This window comes from Marmota flaviventris, chromosome 11 (assembly GCF_047511675.1).
Source record: "Marmota flaviventris isolate mMarFla1 chromosome 11, mMarFla1.hap1, whole genome shotgun sequence".
Classification (NCBI taxonomy): domain Eukaryota; kingdom Metazoa; phylum Chordata; class Mammalia; order Rodentia; family Sciuridae; genus Marmota; species Marmota flaviventris.
In genome coordinates this window covers 10,400,449-10,422,018 of record NC_092508.1, presented here as the reverse complement: position 1 = coordinate 10,422,018, position 21,570 = coordinate 10,400,449, and the positions used below count along the sequence as shown (strand labels likewise).

The window sequence follows — 21,570 nt, the reverse complement described above, 5'->3', positions numbered from 1 at the left end:
TGCAGAAACAACAGGCCAGACACATATACAAAGTGTTCTCTGTGATATAAAATGAGGGCTGTCTCTGGTCTATAAATAAGCACAATATGCAGTGTGGTAGGATAGGAGTTCTGTTTCAGACTTTAGCATTTTCTCACTTCCTAATAAATCTCTAGAGTGAGTTTGTCTCATTACAAAGATGGAAATTATAATCCGAAGACTGAAAACTAAAATAAAATGTCCTATGCAGTTATTAGCCAGGCCCAATCTTTACTCTCTTTAATTCTTCACAGGTCTGTCCATATGCATAGATAGATCAATAGATAGATAGACCAATCTATGTATATAGAGAAATCTATGAAGAAATAAAGATATGGATTTCACCTTGATAAACTAAGTTAAAAAATACTATTATTTCTAAGTAGTTTTTTTGAGATTTTAGAAGAAGTTATTAGGAAGCAGTTTAATCTAAACAAATACTTCTGCTAAAAAGAAACAGAAAATAATGTCACTGATACCCTTGAAGTTTAAAGGTATTCTAATGAGAATAAGTATTTATTGTTGTTGATCTTCTTGATTGATAGGCTTTCACCTAAGAGGAAAATTGCTATAATATTAGGGGTTGCTATAATAGTAGAAAGTGTTGAAAATTTGAAATTTGAAGCTATTCTGAACTATTTTAATAATGTATTCTTCTGTCAAAATGAATTTTAAAAAATTGAGAAGTGGTATAAACACTCAGGTTTTCTGACTGTATTTTAACTGCAAAAATTGTCAAGATTTATAAAATACTTCATTAAGTATTTGAATCTTAGGCTTACTTGCTAAAATAATAATCTTTTGCTACCTCTAGGACCCTGAAACATGCTGGTCACTGACCAGGTACTTAGTTTCAGAGAATTCCAGAGCTCGGCACAAGCCCCTTCCTCTGCCTACACCCCACCCAGGCTGGCTGCTCTCTGCTCTCTGGGGGTCATTCTGAGGACTCTCAGATCTCTACTTCTTGCTGAACAGCTCCAACTTGTATAAGCAACTCCCTACTTGACTTCTCTCCTTTGGTACCTACAGGACACATAGCATCATGTCACCTGAACCATCTGCTTCCTTCCTCAGTCATCCCATCATAGTAGAGGACATGTCCATTCACCTAGAAGCTCAAGCCTAAATCAGAGGTGTTATTCTTGATTTCTCTTTCTTCATCCAATTTATTAACATCCTGTTTTATTTTCAAGTGATTTTTGGTTTTGGATAAATTGTATTGTGCATATTTAAGGCACACAACATGCTATAAGATACATGTGGTAAAATGGGCACTATAATGTAGCATATCTATTGCCTCACGTACTTATTCATTTCTTACCCCCGAGGCAGCAGCAGCTATAATCAATTCATTTAACAATAATCCTGAAAACAAAACACTATTATTACCTATATTCTTCATATTGAATATTAGAGGTTTTTTTTTTTTTACTTGTTTGTCCTACATATTTTACAGCTCACTTTTATATACAGTCACACTAGGAGACTTTATTTCCAAGTGCTTAAATATTCTTTGGAAACCTGATTTATAAAGGATGCGTAAATCTTTATGGTTATCAACCAAGTGATCTTTCTAATGCATTACCTCCTGAAGACTAGGTAAGGTTTTGTGGAAATTTCTTTTGATTAAAAGTCAGGTTAAAATGTTTTCCCTAAGACTCTTGGGTTTTCTGAGGGGCCATGGGTCATGCACAAGGTGAGGTGAGCAAGGCCACATGGACAGGTTGTAGGTCTCCTGCTCTACTTCTCTGAGGCTGTCTTGCTTTATCACTTTGAGAGCTAGATTTTAAATAGCTCCTGTCTAGACTCTTCCAACAGTATTGGATATTCAAACCCCTGCAAATTTGTCAGAATTAAAGAAATAGAGCCTACTGGGGCTTTTCTCTTGGAGAGTGTTACTGGGTGAAGCTGGCAGGATAATCTAGGTGTTGGGACTGAGAGCTCTCTTGCACCCCTTTTTTCTGAGAGCCAACCTACTCAAGTGACCCTGGATGTTTGCTTAAACTGCTTCCTAAGTTGAATGGGTCCACTCAAGCACAGATCTTTGGCTTGGCTCAGCCATTCTGCCACCATTTTTAAGACGTGCTTAGTGCTCTTTAAATTGAAAAGAAAAAAAAGATAGATTTGATGTTTTAAAGGAAAAATAAACATCGTGTGGTGGTACACTCCTGTAATCCCAGTCACTAGGCAGCCTGAGGCAGGAGGATTGCAATTTCAAGGCCAGCCTCAGCAATTTAGTAAGACCTCACAGCAATTTATAGAGACCCTGTCTCAAAACAGAAAAAAAAAAAAAAAAGAAAAACTTCTCTATTTTACAGTTATGTATTTCCTTGATCACATGAGTCTAGATTTTTCCACAGAAAAACCTAAGTGGGGTATTTATCTCTTTCTTACTTTTTTTTTTTAAAGTTTCAGAATATATATAGATATACTTGGAGAAATAATTAAATTTAAATACGTTCATCTGAGATTTTTTTTTTAAATTTTTGCTCCTGGACTGCTTCAGAACGTGAGACCTATAGAACACCTGACAGGCATCTTAGTTTTGCAATACCATGGGTAGTCTGCTGAAGGCCACTTGAGAACTCAACTTATTTGTACATTTAAGGCAAACATAACACATTTTAAAATACCGTGATTCATTAATTAAAGTGTATACAATGAAGAGGACATAGCTTGAGTCTTACAATGGAAAAAGGCTGAACAGAAATTACATGAGTAATAATAACTTTTATGATGTGGTGATGCTAATGAAGTATTGAACCAAAAGGTGATTCCTGAAAAGTCAAAACTTAATTTCCAGTGAATAGCCAAAAACAATAGATGATTAATAAGGACTAATGTAACTTAAAGAGTAAGGTATTATAAAAAATCCAGTTCCTCTGTTAAGGACCTCTGTTGAGATAATGTCTTAGCTGTTGAATTTTGGAGAATGGCTTAGAATTCCATTGTTCTCCTACACAGTCCCTCTCTTTTAAATGACCAGGTTGCAAAACTAATATTCATTAGTATATGAATAGTTAGTATTCATATACTAACTACCAGGTTAATATATGAATATTCTTTTCAGAATGTCAAATTAGCAAAAAGTAAAAGTCTAAGTTTGATAAGAGAATTCTATTTAGGAAAATCATAACACCTTTTGAAAAGCCATTGGAGGTGACTTCAGGAGCTTGTGGGCCATTGGCTCTCTTTGAGGTGCCTGTTACATTCCTGACTCCTTCAAACCACTCTTGGCTAAGACTTCTCTCATTACCTGTAAATGGACAAGGTCACCCACTGAAGAAATAACTAGAATCCACGGTCTGGCTCTTGAAAACAAACTGCCATATTGAGATGTGTACACAACCCCCTGAATGTCTTCCAAGCCAGAGGTTGTCCCCCACCCCAAGAAATTTCAAATAGATATCTTAAATTTAGAAACCATGAGGACACTGAGGTACTTAGTTTTAAGAAGCCACAGATCTAAAAACCTTAAATCTAGTGTAACAAACACCAAACTAACTTACACTAAATATGAAAATGTAATTACTAATTTTGGTCAGGAAGAAAAGAGTTTATAAAGCAACAACAGACTTAGAGTAGGATTCCCCAGAACTATGAACAGATTGCAAAACAGGACAATACAGGACAGTATTACTCAGCCCCTCAGACTCTGCTGTGATTATGTACAAATAGATTCAGGTTTGGGATGATTTCATAAGCTATTTTTTTTAAGAATTAAACTTTAATGAAGATTTTTTTTTAAACGAAGATACCCTCTCCCTGTCTCAATTACACTTTCATTTTCATGGTTATATGGAAAATGTTTTTTTCTTTTTTAATTAGTTCTAATCAGGTATACATGACAATAGAAAGATCTTTGATTCATTGTATACAAATGGAGCAGAATTTTTCACTTCTCTGGATGTGCATGAAGTCAAATCATACCATTCCTGTAATTATACATGTAACTAGGGTAATGATGACCGTCTCATTCCACCATCTTTCTTACCCCTTTGCCACCTGCTCCCCTTCCCCTTTGCCTCATCCAAAGTTCCTCCACTTATCCCATGCCCCCTCCCCCGTATGGACTAGCATCCACTTAACAGAGAAAACATTCAGCCCCTGATTTTTAGAGATTGGCTTATTTTGCTTAGCATGATATTCTCCAACTCTATCCATTTACCTGCAAAAGCCATAATTTTCTTCTCTTTTAATGCTGAGTAATATCCCATTGTGTATATGTACCACAGTTTCTTTATCCATTCATCTGTTGAAGGGCATATAGTTTGGTTCCACAGTTTAGCAATTGTGAATTGTGCTGCTATAAACATTGAAGTGGCTGTGTTACTGTAGTGTGCTGTTTTTAGGTCTTTAGGATATAGACTGAGGAGTAGAATAGTGGGTCAAATGGTGGTTCCATTCCAAGTTTTCTAAGGAATCTTCATACTGCTTTCCAGATTGGTTGCAACAATTTGCAGTCCCACCAGCAATGTATGAGTGTGCCTTTCCCCACATCCTCACCAACACTTATTGTTGCTTGTATTCTTGATAACTGCCATTCTGACTGGATTGAAATGAAATCTTAGAGTAGTTTTGATTTGCATTTCTCTAATTACTAGAGATGTTGAACATTTTGCAAAGTGGGTTTTAAGAGGGAATTAAGTACTTTCTCCCTGACCATCTGGAGACTCCTATGTGGCTCTTTTGCTGAAGAGCTCCTTGACCTGGTCCAGCACCTCTAGACTTGGTCTGTGTTTCTCTTGTAGGTGACAGTTACTCCTTAGCACTATGCAACTCTGGTCTCTGGTTTATCCTCCCCACCTACATATATTTGCCAAGCCAGAAAGAGGAAGGACCTCAAAATTAAGAAAAATTGACTACAGGATACTTTATGAGAGATTAGGGCTGTTTTTTTTGGGGGGGGGGGCGGAGATTTCTCTTGAATATAGAATTATGGACAAGTTTTGATTTTTGTGTCAGTTTTAATTATTAAAATTTCTTGAGGGGGAGCAAATGATCTAATATTATGCCTTTTACTTGTGTTTAGGATTTTCCCCTTGGGGGAAGAATAAGAAGAACCTTAAAGGCAGGATGAATCAGCTCAATCTCCCCGAAGTCATCTGATACTAGAAAGAAAAAAAGAATAAAGAAAGGAGGTCACAGTTTTAAGCCCAAATTTAAGTATACTGGGTTTGTTGAGGGAGTGGGAGGAGTTTTTTTGAATATAGGATAATACAATGGTAATCTTTAAATTCAACTAGAAATTAGCTAGCATTTCTAATTATAGACCTACAACACAGACTCCCCAAATAGGAAGTTCAGAGAAGACCTCTTAGCCCTTCATTACACCATTTTTAGTGTCCCAAGTTCTGTGTGTTCTCCAAGTGGAAAAACCGTGTGATACTGGAACTGTTCGGATGACAACTTTGACCAATGTGTGGCCCCTAACAGCTTGTACTCTGTATTTCTCTCTTTTACCTTTGATACCTGTTTAATTGCACATCAGAAACAGCAATTGCCTGTACTTTCCAGCTCACTTCAGAATTGACTTTGCAAAGGAGGTACTAGTGTCAAACTACTTGCCCCTTAATCCTTTCTTGTTTTCCCCAGAGATTTTTAGCCAGCAACTAGTTTTCTGGACAAGCAACCAAATGTACTAAAAGGTGAAGATTCCCAACCATTTGCCTAAAGAAAGATATACTGATGAGCGACAGTGAACTGTGCATTCCTTGGGCTATGAGAGCCTGCTGTGTGAGGCGTTTTACATCCTCTGTCTGCCGGTTCTGGTCTGCTCAGTATATAAAAAGCCTCCCATCCCATTTTCTGCTTTTCCCTTTTAACAGAAATGCTGGCATACAACTTACCTCCAGGAATAGCTCAGAGCTGATGCTCTCAATTTAGTCAGGAGAATTACATTATATTTCTCTCCTTTTTGAAAACACGCTTTCCCATCTCTATAATCATGACCCCATAAGAGCTGGATGAGTTCAATAAAAATGAAAAATATAGTTTCATGGAGCATATGGGAAGGAGCCTATTTCATATCAACAGTATGCATTTGCATTCTAAGCTGTAGGAATTATTATTGTTGATCCGGCAAAGAAAGGTTTTGTATGTCAAGCACAGCTACAGTGTATTAAAATGCATGCCTCTTTATTTCTTAGGTTGAGTTTTCAAGTTATAACTATAACTCAAGCGTGGTGGGAAAATTTTACATAATATTTACATTGGAACATACCTACTGGTCAGGGTTATAAAATAAATTAAAAAGAATCTTAGAGCACTATTGAATAGCTTTTATTTGTCATTCTATAAATCTATTTCTGAACCTTTTTCTCAGTTGCTTTTGAAAATGTAAACACTTTTTTCTCTTGGAAAAAAATTTTTCTCCCTTGGAGAATTGATCAGATGAGTTTACCCGTTGAAATGAGCAAGTTTGAGGTAGAAGCATTAGCTTTCTATGTCCTTTTGTTGACAAACCATACAAACTAATTTTGTATTTTCAAAAGGACACTTTTCCAAACTTATGTTTTATAAATTACAACACTTCTATCTCAAGCAAGGATGCATGTGCCATTTCCCTGTTTTATCCACGACATTCCCGAGAGTTCTGGATACTTACAGAAGCACAGTTTTCAGACTTGTCTTCCACAAAACCAATCTGGCAGGGCGTCGTCTGATTCTGCAACCAGTAGTCTGTGGACTCGAGCAAGCTATTGCTGCGGAGGACCTGGGGGAACCCAGACAACTACTCAGTGCTTATTTGGCAAGGATTTCTACTTAAACAAGCAGCTCTCTTCCAAAAACCCCATGTAGGTGGGTTTTGTTTGTATGCTCTTTGTTTTTTACAGTACCTGGACATTAGGGAAAACAAAAAGAAAACAAAACAAAACAAAACAAAAAAAAAACACTGTGGGAAAATAGTACTACTAGAAAATGTAAAATATTGCCCTGGAAATTGGCATAAGAGGAATCCATTGATGCTGACACTAATTCCTCCTCTTATCAAATTCAACATCTGGAAACTTCATTGTAGGTGTGATCTTCCCATAATATTCAATCAGATGATTGTTTTGAGATATGGCCAAGTTGGCAATGAGGGAAATATTTCCTTTAGTGTTAGTGTTCTTTCACAATTCAAATATATTTTATATTTTAAAAAATAGATTGTTTTCCCTTGTGGTGAAACATTGATTCTTTGGTTCTTCAACTCTGCTAACATACTTGTGAAATAGGGCACAGCTCTCTGGAGCACCTAGGACATTATGTTAAGCTAAACATCATTAGGAGTAACTCAATTGCTTTGAGATAACCATTTTTCATTTTGAAGTGGTATGGTAAACACAAAGTTGAATATATGAATTAACAAAATCAAAAATAACTTATAAATACCTTGTTTTACGACCTGGCTTTTAAAATAAGGAGGAAAAGGCATATTTCAGAGCCAAAATATTTTTTTAGATGAAGTCACATAAATAAGCAAATGATTCGACTTCTAATGTGTTCTACCAGTTTCCAAACGTTGCATAAAGTGTCTCTCTGTCATCTTATCCAAGATTCCCAGTCTATCCTGGAGATTTCATGTTTATGAGGTTATGTGTCTAATGATATTTCACTACTACCTTCCCTTAACAACATAATATTTGATCAGTTTGGTTAATGCTAATAAGATAGAATGACACTTCAACTACATTTCACTTTTACAACAAAGGATTCTATTCATTTATTCTGAAAGATAGAAATATACTAGTTTTGGTCTTTGAATAGAGTTCACTTATTTATTTAACATCTTGGTTTTGGACCTGTGATATTACTTGTAAAGCTTTTCCTACTTGATGCTTATCGTTACTTCACAATGACAATTTTTCATCTCTCTTGAGGTACTTTGGGGACAAGGGGCAATCGAGTGATGACTTTGTTATACTGTGGACTAAAGTTGGCAGTAGAACTCCTCAGTCCTCTAGAGGTTTCACCTCAGAACACTAAGGCATTATTTACTATTTTAACTCTGCCTCCTGAGTCTTCAGTGGCATTTCTTGGTGGCTGTGTGACCGCTGGTGGTGGCAGGACAGAATGAATGTGGAGCAGAACCTTAATGCTGACTCAGCTGTCTTCCCTGCAGGAGGTCATGAAGGAGACTTACAGACACGTGACTGACTCTCTATCCTCACTCAAGGCTTTGTTTTCGAAAATAGATATTTTGCATAAAATATGTTATGTATGTTGGCCTGTGTTTATTGCTTTTGAAATAAATAAAAAATATTTCTTCACTTTAATTTGTCATATAAAAAATATCAATGAGCATGATTCATGTAAACAAAAGCTTCATGAGGTCCCTCATCATTTTTTTTTGCAGGGCAAAATAGTTTTGAGCTCAACAGCTTGAGAACCATGGCCTTAGATTAACCCATGATATGCTATTGTGCTATATATAGAACCCTTGTGAGAACCTATAAAATCTTGCAGGACACCCGTAAAATTGCTCCCTTTAAGTTTTTATAGATGACCTATAAATAGGACAATGAGACTTAGTGGTTTACCTTCATTTAAACTGTGCAGCTTACTCCACCCCCACACTGACATTCACATTTATTTCCAGCATAGGATAGAGTTCAGGAGCGTGGGCATCAGGGATCCCACTGGGCTGAAATCCTGCCTTGGTCGTGAGAAGCAGGATGGGCTTGGGCAGCTGAGTTAAAATCTGAGCCTTAATTTCTACATCTGTAAATGGGGACCACAGTACCCACAAGGTTGGGCACATTGTGGGTATTCATTGAACTGCTACACATAAAATACTGATCCTTGCAGATGGCAGGTTATTCTCTGAGACAATGGTTTTTATTGCTACTATTTGAAAGAATGACAGATAATTAGATGCCTTCTGTCTGAAAAATTACTGGACTGAAATTATATCAGTTATATAAAGGCAAATTTTCTTTAGCAAATATTCTTGTGTGTGGAGTAATTTCACTTATTCATTTTGTAGTATTAAGAGTTGCATCTACTATTTTTGCAAGATTACAATGTGCTAGGAATTGCAAATTTTCTTTCATGTATTTTTTTACATTAATATTTAATTGTTACACCACACCTTCTAACCAGAAGCACTTCTTTGTCTTGTATGTGTTTTGTACTGGGGATTGAACCCAGGGTTGCTCTACCACTGAACTAAATCCCCAACCTTTTTATTTTTTTGAGACAGGGTCTCGTTAAGTTGCTAAGGCTGGCCTCAAACTTGTGATTCTTCTGCCTCAAGCTCCCAAATTGCTGGGATTACAGAGGTGTGCCACCATGCCCAGCTCAGAATCACTTCTTAGTCATTTCAAAGCTCACTCCTCAAAAATTAGTCCCTGGACCTGGTCTATATTCTCATACGTTCAGGGTTCATATTTATGGTTACAACAAAGTATGTCAACAGAAAAAGCAGCGGCCACAATAGCAAATGATTTATTCTTGTCCTAGGCAAACCTGAGGAGCTGGACAGAGTTCAATGTCAATTCACTTGGATCTTTCAGAAAAATGATGAGTTGGCTCACCACATTTTCTTAATGAAACACAGAAAGGCAGAGGGGCAGGCACCAAAAGTCACCAGCCTGCCACCTTCCACCTTGAGATTCCTGAAACTGAGGAAGGGGCTGTCTGGTGAGGAGTTTGGCTGAGAGGAGAGCAGGCTACCTACTGGGTTTCTCCTGCATTTCACTTCTGTAACACAGGGAAATCATTGCAGAAAGATTAATCTATGGAGTCTTTTACACTAAAAACATTTATTTTTTGAACTTATTTTTTTTAAGTTAACCAAATATACACAAATGCCTTGCTTTGTTCTATCCTTACAGTAAGGGAAAGGTGTTTTATATGCCTACTCACTCAATGGAAAACTTTAGAAAGACTTTTCTAGAAAGACTTTTCAATGGCATATTCCACATCCTGAAGATGCTGAATATTTTCCCTAAGATGTGTCTTTCCTTTAGAGGAAATAGAAATGGCAGGGGAAGAAAATGGAATTTAAAATAAAACTTGAATCTTCAAAGCTTAGGAAGAAATATTTTGAGGAGACCTCTTTGTGTGGTAAAAGTGTTGATTCACTCTAGTTTGGATTTGGAATGTCCACCAAAGGCTCACGTGTTGAAGGCCTGTCTACCATTGAACGATATCCCCAGTGCAGCGGTGTCCAGAAGTGAGGCTCTGGGGAAGTGACTGGATCACGAAGGCTCTGCCCTCGCCAATGGATTAATCCAATGATGGGTCCATAATTGAATTCATTATTGGGAGGTGATGGAAACTGCAGGCAGTGGGATCTAATTGGAGGAAGTAGGTCACTGAGGGCCACTAAAGGGTGTATCTTGTCCTGGGCCTCTTTCTCCTTCTCTCTGCTTTCCAGCCACCTTGAGGCGAGTAGCTTTGCTTTGCCAGGCCCTTCCTCCAGGTTGTCTGCATACCCACAGGCCCAGAAACAACAGAGCCAGCAGACTATGGACTGAAACCGCTGAAACTGTGAACCAAAGTAAGCCTTTCCTTCTTTAGATGGTTTTCCTCAGGTATTTTTGGTCACAAAATGAAAAACTGACTAACATACTGTTTAAAAACTTCATTATTCATTATAATTGAAGAGTTCATTTGATGACATCAATAATTAAAATACATTTACACAGTGTACTAATTTTTATGCTACTAATTATTTAATATTTATATTATTTAATTATTGATCTGCATTATTAATACTGCATTGAGAACTCTCTGAAGTTAGGCTCTAATGCTATCTGAATCAAACCTTGATATTTATGGGGTCGACTCTATAAGCTAATACATACAGAGTGTGTAAGGTGTTATAGTGTCTTCAGTGCCTAGAATACAATAAGGGCCCAATAGACATTAACTATCACAAAAGATTATTCCCTTTGTCCAGGCTTGGAGAGCTCGCTAAGGGAGTGAGGGCTGAATGGGCTTTGGAGGCAGGCTCTCAGACCTCAGAATTTCCACTTAAGCGGTGCTGTGTTGCATGGTGATGAAATTTCAGTTTCTCATCTTTAAATACTACCAAATTCCTGTTTCTGCAGTCACCCATTTCTCCTCAGGGCCCTGTGATGGGTAGGCTGCAGGAGGTTTGAGGTCCAGCCATGACTCACTGTTAACTATCTCTGTGGCTAAGTTGGCCCCCAGCCTCTGTCCCTTGTAAAAAAAAAATGGACCAAGCTATCTGATCTGAAGGCCACTTCTGCAGCAGGAATCCTGGAATGCTTTTCTTCCCCCTCTTTCATGCCTCCTGCTCTCCTTTCTCCTTATACGTTATGAGCCAAATATGCAAGGAGAGTAAGAATTCAGGCTTCAGTAAACCACTTAACCTCTCATGTTAAGCAATTTTAACCTGTGAGATGCTTTTGGTCTAATGGTTTGGACAAATGATTAGAAGAAGAAGAATGCTTGAAGGAAGAATAGGTGCTTAAGAACTTAATGATTTTGAAGCTTTCTGAGTACAGCCTCCCTGCTGAGAGAGCCATTTCTGAGAGGAAATGGAGAAAAACTCACCAGGATCTCAACGGTTCATTTATTTGTCTGCTATTTTTAGTTCTGGGCTTACTTATTGCAGATGAAGAGCTAATAATGAACATGCTGTGTATTTGCAAGTTTGAAATAATAGTGGCATAATTTCTCTTAACATTTCACAAGTATCTTAAATAAGAAAGGTTCTTATATTGCATGATAGTTACTTTCCCTTGGATAGAAAGAACCAAGATGAAGGAACTCAGTATGGATGTGATACAGAGAAGGGGAGATAGATGCTTAGTGAACTGGACATAACCCTGAACGTTGCTGATGATGTCTTAACCTTTCAAAGTAATCAGATTGGTAAAGAGAGTCATTTAAGGTTGGCTACAGCGATTTGGAAACAGAACTAAATTTCTGTCTAATTCCATCATTTACTGAGTGGACTTGGGCAAGTCACTTAACTTCTATGGGACTTAGTTCTTGCATCTATTCCATAAAGGCAATTAAAACCACTTCAGAAGGTTGTTTCAAGGAAGACATAAGATGCTCGCAAAGGGCTAATCTATCAGAGCAGGCAATTGATACCTGATTGTGATCACTATCAGAAGGCAGTGATCTCTTCCATCTTTACGGTTTCTTGACCTTTCCACAATGTTTGACAATTTCTCTTCTTTTATTTATTATGTTTTATATACCCTTCTTACTTTGCTCTTTCTTCTCTACTCTGCTTCTGTGGTCAGCATTCAGTCAAATGTTCATTGAGCTCTTTTGACATTAGACACAAGGAATATTAAAATGAATAAAACTGACCACTGCCTTTTTGGAAATAAAAAAGAGAGGGAAAAGAAACACTCCTGGGATCACGAAAGGAAGCAGGTGTTTTGATTAATGGAAGTCTAAGTCAGATATACCAATAGTGGAGTGGTCAGTCCTACCCAGAGGGAAAAGGCAGCAAAAGACTTTGGACTTGACCATGGTGTTAAAAGATGGATTGGAGTTGTCTGGAGTGACTGGGGAGGCTGGGGAGGATGCGTTCATTCCTCTTTTTGACTAGCCTTTCCTCCTTCATAGCCCTAGATGTAAGCATTCCCTCTAGTCTGCCTTCAGTGTCTTGCTCTTTCCACTTCCCTCAGTCACTATCCTTGGAAAATTGAGGGTCGCTTGGGGCATTAATTACGACCCAGAAGATGACTCAGCCATCGCTGTCTCTTCAGCTTTGACCTTTCTCAGAATCATGGCTTTTCACATTGCTCACTCTGGGTGATTATACTTGGATCTCCTGCCATCCATCATCTTGGACTCTGTGTCTAAATAAAAACTTCCTTCTTCCCCAATTAAAATGCCCAGAAGAAACCTAATTTTCCTCTTTACTGTTGATAACAAAACAATATTCACAGTTACCCTGGATTGAAACGTATATTCCAGCTAGAGCACCTTGTCTATTGCTAGTTTTGCAGCCTGCTCTCCAAAGTTGAATTTTTTTTTCTTTCATTCATGAAGCATTGGTAATATTTTTAAGTGCATACTTCATATGGCCTAGTCTCCAAGAAATACTTTGGTGAATAATGTAAAACTGGTCCTCATATTTATGAAGCTTAAAATGTGGCAACAAAGCCAAAGGGTAAATAAAGGAGCATTGAAATTCACATTCATTTATAAATTGTGGTAGGCATCATAAGGAAATCCACGTGATGCTGCCAGAGATAATAAAAAAGATGGAGATTGTTATGATCCGAATGTTTGTGTTCCTCCAAGATTTATATGCTAAAATCTAGTGTCCAAGGTGTTGGTATTCAAGATAAATCTTAGTTCAGGTCCCACCTGCTAATCACATAATGAATATTTATTAATGTCCAGTGTTTCAGTTATATTGTACTTTGCTCCCTTAAGTTTTTCCCAAGCATTCTGATCAATCCTCTGCAAACATACTCTCTCTGCAATAATCTAACAGTGTACCAAAGAGATCAACCACACAGATTTTATGTCACATAACGTTTTTCTTCACATCATTCCAGCTACCCCCTAAAATTTCCAACAAAGTTCTTTCCCAAACATTAAAACCTAACTAAAACTGAGCCCAGTTCCAGTATCAAAGATTTTTCTGCTGCTGTGAAATCTTTGTAATAGAATTTTTTTTCTACTTTATCTCACTCAATTCAGATTTTGTGCATTTCCTGCCATATTGTTGCTCCTGACCCACTGTTTTTTTTGTTTGCCACAAACATCTCTTTAATTTAATGTCATATAGATTTGTATATTTTTCCAATGATTATGTTTCTAAAAGAACAGTTGAGTTTTTTAATCACATGATTTATTCAACATGAAGAAAATTTGATAGTCAAATCTATGCCCACAAGGATGTTTCACTGCAAGAATTTTCTAAAAAAGTAACAAAGGATTTTATTGTGGAGGAAGATTCCCATTTTCTAGTCTTGTGCCATCAAAACATTTCATTTTCTGATCAGCATCACATAACACAGTGAAGCAGCCTCAATACTTTCAAGAGAAGGGCATTTCACACACGACGTGCTCTATTTCCTGGACGTATGCACTGTGGCTAATGATGGAATGCTGCTTAAAATCAACTATGTGTCATCAGAACAAGCAGTTCCCTCTATTCCACAAGCAGAGATGTGTCCTTTCCTCTGCCTTCCTCAAACAGGTGGATTTCAGGGAGCTAAGGTAAGTGGAGATTTTTGAGACATGAATGCTCTCAGCAGCCCGAGGTTGAACAGACCCTGGGGGTGGCCATTCCAGAGTAAGCACCCCAGCCATCTGTTTGCTCAAGGGGTTCAGACAGATATTATTCTAAATATGCAACCTGATGTTGAAATGATGTGGAGCCACCATTGAGAGGAATCAATGTCATTTAAATGACTGTGACGACAAAAGGCAAGAGGAACTACAAGACAAAAGGAGGCAGAGAAGCCCAGTAAGAAATATGTGACTTCACTCAGAGAAGGCTCTAGGGGCCTCCACTGCTGTCCTGGACTCTTTCTAGGAAACTCAATTAAATTTTTATTATAAAAATTATAAAGTGAAGGGCTCAATTGGATTTGAATAGTGAGTGGGAAAGAGGGCAAGAGGAGACGAGCCTGAGGGCAGGGGCTCAGAACTGTCACGTGTGTGGTTGGCAACACAACCCTCCTTCAGCCAACACTGTCTTCATAGAGTGCCTCATTCCTGTAAAATGCGCCCAGTTTTTGTGTGTGCGAAATTCTATGAATTTGGGAAAGCACACATAGTTGTGTACACATCAGCCCAATCATCATCCCCCCCAAATCCCTCCTGTTCCTCAAATGTCAAAATGTCACATGTGTCCCAAGTCCCAGCCCCTAAGGGCTTGATCTAACTTTTATCCCTCAAGTTTTGTCCTTTCCAGAATGTCATAGGTGTGGACTAAGCTTTTTGTGACTTAGAATCGTGCATTCCTTAGTTTTTCATCATTGCTGGGACCCAAATAACTGACCAGAACAACTGAGAGTTGGAAATGTTCGTTTGGAGCTCACACTCTCAGAGGTTTAGTTCATTGTGGGCCAATTCCACAGCTCTGGGCTTGACCATGAGGCCCGGCATCAAGCCAAGGGCACAGTGGAGGAAAGCTACTCAGCTCATGGCAGCCAAGAAGCAGGAAGTGAGCCAGAGATCAAGGTTTCAGGGACAAAATATAACCTCAAAGTCATGCCCCCAGTGACCTACTCCCTCCAGCCACGTGTGTGTGTGTGTGTGTGTGTGTGTGTGTGTGTGTACCTGTCTGTCTATATTTACCATTCATTTAGTCCATTCAATTTAGTATGAACTGATAAATATATGGCTCTCATAATCTAATCAGTTTTCTCCTGTGTTATCACAAGAACTTTTGGGGGACATCTCATATCCCAACCATAACAAATGGTTTTAAATTGACCTATGTTATTGTGTGTATGAGTAATTTGTTTTCTTATAACCAAGTGATACTCTAACATATGGATGTATACAGAGTAAAAAACAATTACTAGTTGAGGGACTTTTAGGTTACTTCTAGTTTGGAGCCAATATTTTTAAAAAGTTACTATAAATATTTTTCTGCAAGTTTTGCCTGAATTTAAGTTTTATTTATTTATTTATTTTTGCTTGGATAAATACCCAGGAATGGGATTACTAAGTCATTTGGTAATTTTATAAGAAATTAGTAAATGTCTTCTAAAGTGAATTTACCAATTTCCATTTCCATCAGCAAGGTATGAAAAAAACTCCAAGTGGCTTCATATCCTTGTCAGTGTTTGGTTTTAAATTTATTTTAGTCCTTCTAACAGGTACATGGTGGTATTTCATCATGTTTTATTTTCCTTTTAACTTTAACATATCTCATTCCTTTTACAGATACTGACTTGGTTCCATATTGGTCCAAACTATATTCAAAAGCCTCACTTAGACTTTATATTTAATGTTAATTTTGAATGCCAGGATAAGAGAAGGAGTTTGCCATCCACACCAAGGTTTGGTTCACTCTTTCATTTATTCAACAACTGCTTCTTGAGTGTCTGCTGATTTTACCAGGCACTCTTTATCTAACTGTGGAATCAGTAAACAGAACAAGAATAACCACAAAATGGAGAGAGCCTAGTTTTTATTCTCTTGGGTCAGGACAGAAACAAAAGACTTCTTGGGAAGAAGCTTTGGAAACAACTCCATTTTAAGATGCATGCAGACAGACACATATTTAAAACACACACACACACACACACGCTTCTTAGATGCTCCCCATCAGGCAGAGGATGAGCCCTGACAGGGATCTTTCAGGGTGAGTTGCCTTCACAAAAGGCAGAAGTGAACCTGGCAAATGCAGGTACACAAACGAGCAGGTTCACTCTGCTGGAGGATATGATGAGTGGAGGGACAGCCTACTCCAGGTAACTAAACTGGGAAGATTTCTTAGACACAGGCCTGAAAGGAAAGAGAAGAGGGCCCAAGGCTAGTAATAGGGGGCAGAGTGGCTAATCTTTCTGCAAATATCCAAAGACAGAAAGGAGAACTGTGAACGCCAGATTAGATATTTTAAAAGTTTAAGGCCCCCTCCCACTATACACACACACACACACACACACACACATACATATACACACATACACATACACACATATATATGATTATTTTTAAAAATGGTTTAGGGTAATTACAATAACTTTTGGGGGGAGGGGAAAGATCATTTGCCTAGTTCCAATAGTACAGTATCACCCTCAAATCCACAAAATATTCTAAGTTATTATGGGTTTTCAAAGCCCTACTTTTTAGTTAAGAAAGTGAGAAAGGAAGGAGGGAAAGAAGGAGAGAAGGAAGGGAGGAGGGGAGGGAGGGAGGGAAAAAAAAAAAGAATTGCAAGCTCCTTCTAAGAGTTGTCTCTCACAGCAGGAAGGATGCTTCAGGAATGGAGCTGTAGAGAACAGGCAGACACTTTGGAATCTTCAACACTGTGTAAGTATGCTGCTGGAGGCAAAGAGAGGTGGGCAGAGTCCACAGACTCTAAATGTCTCTGTCTCCAGCAGAGGACATGAACCCTGCCAGCAGCCTGCATCATTTGCATTTTGTCCTCAGCCTGACCCTGAAGCCTCCTAGATGTGGAAGTGGCTCAGGGCACACAGACGTTTCCTAAGATGGTCAGTAAAACTGCCCCCAGAGGGAATTTTGTGGTTAGCTCTTTTGGGGAAACTGGGCTGAATCTAGACTCTTGGTCTCCTACTCCTAGTGTCTCCCAGTCCCCCTTCCCAGTGGTGTGAACAGTGCCATTGCTCACGGATACCCTGGCCTGAACAGGCACCATTCATTCTTCTGCACAACCCTCGTGGCTGGAGTCCTGCTAAACTTGACCCAAACATAATTGTCTGGGTTCCTTTTTATTCTTCGCATTGTGTCTATGCACATTCTACTTCTCCTTATCCCAGTCCCCCAAACCCACCAAGCGTGACCCCCCTGGGCCCCAATTCCCTAAGAAATTACCTCCAGAACTACCAGATTAACTCTCTTTAAATATCACTTTTGTAAAACAAACACCTATTTCTTTAAAAAAAAAGTCCTGTTTCTTCAATTTTGCTGCAGAATGGTGATGAAACAGGACATTTAGTTATTTGACAAAAATTTGATGGGCCAATGGGTGGTATCAGAAGCTGGGCCTGAAGATCATGGACTGTATGGGTGATCAGAACCAACGGGAGTGTTTATACCCAGGGGGAGCACCAATGTTTCCTTCTGTAGAATACAACTCAACCATGCTAAATTTCTTTTTAATTTTCGTTTTTCTTCCTTAAGGAAACAGCTTCTACAAATGCAGAATTTTCTAACTATTTTTCATCATGTGACTATCCAGCTGTCACACACAGTGAAAGCACTTCTTAGCTTTTTGGAAGTGTTGACACCTTTGTCCCTGAACAATTCCGACTATTAAGAATGTTTTAGAAGGATGACTTGGATTCTGAAAAATCCACACAATGTGTATGATGGAACCCATTAATTGAATTTCCTTTGTTAGTTACATGTCATTAAAAAGATATGAGCTTGGATGAAATTTTACAGAGTAATTAAATACTGAGGGACATCTAGTCTATCATTCTCCTGATAGATCTGAAACAAATTTAAGTCAGTTTAAAGGGGTCAGTCATGGCAAAGAAATGCTCTTGTAACTTCAAAGAGCTGATCAGATGTCATATTAAGATCAAATTCTGCCTCTGGGAAGCTGAAGTGTTTTCAGCCTGTTGCCCTTGATAAATCCGAATTTATGGTGGATTTAATTAACATGACATTAAAAAAAAAAAAAAAGAAGGCTGGTTGGGGTGTTGATTTTGCTCCAACAATCCTTTCCTTACATCAATCCTATTTATAGACTTGGTTCCACTACATTCCAAATAGCAAATCTTTAGTCTGTGAGGTAAAGCATGGATTGAAAATGTCCAGCTATTGTGGAAGAGAACACTTTCAAAGCAGAGGAAATTCTAACTGATATTCCACACATGGCACGCCACGTTTCCCTCCGTCTTAAATTGTATTTTAATAAGTTTGGCCTGTGTATAAAGATCATTTATTTGGAATTAGCTAATATTTATTGAGAATCAGCCATATGCCAAGATCTTACACAAATCTTTTTGTTTGTAAACATCATACTAACCCTAAAGAATTAGTCAGAGAAGTTTACATCCCTGCCTAAGACCACACGGTAAGTAGGATCTACTTCAGATTTAGATTCCAAGCTCACCCCTTTTTTGTGGGGGGGAGTTCCAGGGATTAAACTCCGGGGCACTCTACCACTGGTCACACCCCCAGCCCTATTTTGTATTTTATTTAGAGACAGGGTCTCACTGAGTTGCTTAGCACCTAGCTGTTGCTGAGTCTGACTCTGAACTCTCGATCCTCCTGCCTCAGCCTCCCAAGCTGCTGGGATTACAGGCTTGTGCCACCTCGTCCACCACCATCCCTTCTTAATTTTTTTTTTTAACACAATGTCACACTGCCTCCTTAGAGACAGCAGATTTTGATTTATTATAAAGAGACTATAAGGATCTTTCACTTAGTGTTTAACAAATTTAAAAAAAATAATAGCATATACTATTTTACCACATTTAGTGAAAATCCATTTGAATCCGTTTACCACTGGTGGTTCTGATTGTGTCATATGAAAAAGCAGGGCACCAGGCAGAGTCTATATGGGATACAATTCAAAGACTATCCAGGGAGAGTGCTAGTACCCTCTCCCCACCAGTATCTCTTCTCCATTTTTCTCCAATATTTTTTTTTCACTTTAAATGCATTATTTCAGATAATCACATTGCACACATTAAAACTCACTCTGTATCTCCATGCTCATTAAATTAGAGTTGACATAGAGATTATCTCACATTCCAACTTGGATGGATTGAAAGTGTCTGCTTAGAGCTCCAAAATGAGCAGACTTCTGAGGTCATACCGGGTTCAATTGACTGAATTAGCAAAGTCAGGTTATAGGAGGGCCAACAATTGTATTATTAGTGACCAGGTTTTATTGGTCACCACTAGTTCAGGCTATGCAATCCCTAGAAACTCAGTATGAACGTATCTGGCGACTTTCCCAGCTTTTAAAAGAAGGTGAGAAAGAAGAGCAGGGATAATTCTGAAGCCAGAGCCAGGACGACCATATAACTTATCTTGCATACCAGAGCCTGTCAGACAGCAAAGGGACATCTATTAGTGAAATGCCAGGAAAATATATGTAAACCCTCACTGTGGTTAGTGGAGTTTTCATAGCTGTGACCAAAATAAGCAACAAGAACAACGTAGAGGAGTTATTTTGGCTCACAGTTCATAAATTCTGTTCATGGTGGACTAAATCTGTTATTCTGGGCCAGAGGTGTGGCAGAACATCATGGTGAAAGGGCATGGTAGAGGAAAGCTGTTTAGCTCAGGACTGCGGGGCAGCAGAGAGAGGAGAGGGAAGGGGCGTCAGGGAAGATGAACCCTTAGGGAATGTCCTCAGTGACCTACCTCCTCCAGCAGGGCCCTACCTAGTAACCACCCAGTCAGTCCATTCCACTAGGATAGACTGATTAGGTTACAGCTCTCACAATTCAATCATTTCATCTCTGAACATTCCCACGTTAGCAAATGAGCTTTTGGAGAACACCTCATCTACAAACTATAACAGGCAGTCTCCCAATTTCAAAAACATGTATCAAGTAGTTCATTTTTCAAATAAGTCCAACAAATTCTTTGTCCTGACACTATGGCTTTTTCATAGTTGGGGCTTCCATCGACCACATTCCCTCCTCTGCAAAGAGGAACCTAAGTAATTGTGCTTGGGTAGGACTCCCAGAACCTTAGAGATTCATTATGAAACACAGAAAAGAAATTGATTTGCAGCTTTGCAAAGGCCAATAATCCAACTAATGCATTACCCTCTGGACCCTTGATTTAGTTCCTCTTCCAGTTAATTTAGCAATATGTTAGTTCTGATGAGAAGGCTTGATTAGGAAGGAGATGAAGCTATCACTTTAGATGAGTTTGGAAATTACCAATAAATTTCAATTTTTCACATTACTCCGAGTGAAGGGTGACTGACTGTTAAGAGTAGTGATTCCGCTGTGTGGCCCGCTGCTTCTGAGATATAACTGTCCTTCTTTTCAGCTTCTTTTGTACAGAACAAGCATTACAGGTGCATTTCTGTGTATACAGATCTTCACTTCCTTAGTCAGTGCTATTATCTTGTTAATCTGTGATTAACAAGATTAAAAATATGGACAAAGGGCTATTGAAATTAATTTGCTGTAATATGTAGTAATAAAATAACTAATGAAGAAATGGAATCATTCGATATTCAGTGTCTTGCTACCAAGGGACTATGTTCTGGTTACCAAGAAGGACAAATCATTGGCAAGTTACTGTTTTGAAGGAGAGGTGAACAATTACAGCCCTCATGACATGTGACCCATGGCAAATTAGTACTAAATAGTCTTTTAACTGAAATTATTATGTCAGCTTCAGAGATTATTTGAAATAAAAGGAAGGTATTATGAATATTTTAAAAATTATCAGACATAAAGGTGTAAAGATCTTCATGGCATTAATTTGTAGCAGTCCTTTATAAATTTGGTTGGATGTCTTGTTCACCCATTGAAATCCTGGCCATCCTTCAGAGCCTAAATTATAACCCACTTTCCTGCCCCTGTCTAAGGTCTCTTTGGCTCTTAGCTTTCAATGATTATTCATTCATACTATTTTGAGATATTACTGTAGAGTCATGTTACATAATTATTAAGCTTATGAATTACAGTTTCACTTTTCACCAAGGAAGCCAGTATTATCTACCAAACCAGATTGTGAATTGGTCAGGTTTGGGAGCAATTTATGATCTATCCTAGTATCTTCCTTCAAGATCTAACAGGGTTTTGAATTTATGTAGGTTGAACTTTATGAAGTTGCCTAAATTGGATCATTTTTGATCTACAAAGAACGCAATTTCTTATGGAGTAATAGTTGTTCCAGAAATAAATGTGAATGAGTGGGGTTATATTTAAAATTATAAATTCTAATTTGAAAAATAGATTGACTGTATGTGTGTACATAGAAATAGACATATGC

The 21,570-nt window shown here is 38.2% G+C and overlaps 1 protein-coding gene across 1 annotated transcript in view; it reads right to left on the bottom strand.

The window, feature by feature from the left end:
* The window catches only part of Sphkap (SPHK1 interactor, AKAP domain containing), a 151,162-nt gene that overhangs the window by 88,954 nt on the left and 40,638 nt on the right, over positions 1–21,570 (bottom strand). The window contains exon 3 of the mRNA XM_071619346.1: positions 6,626–6,733. Coding sequence (XP_071475447.1) covers positions 6,626–6,733 — 108 coding nt within the window. The remainder of the gene's footprint in view (positions 1–6,625; positions 6,734–21,570) is intronic.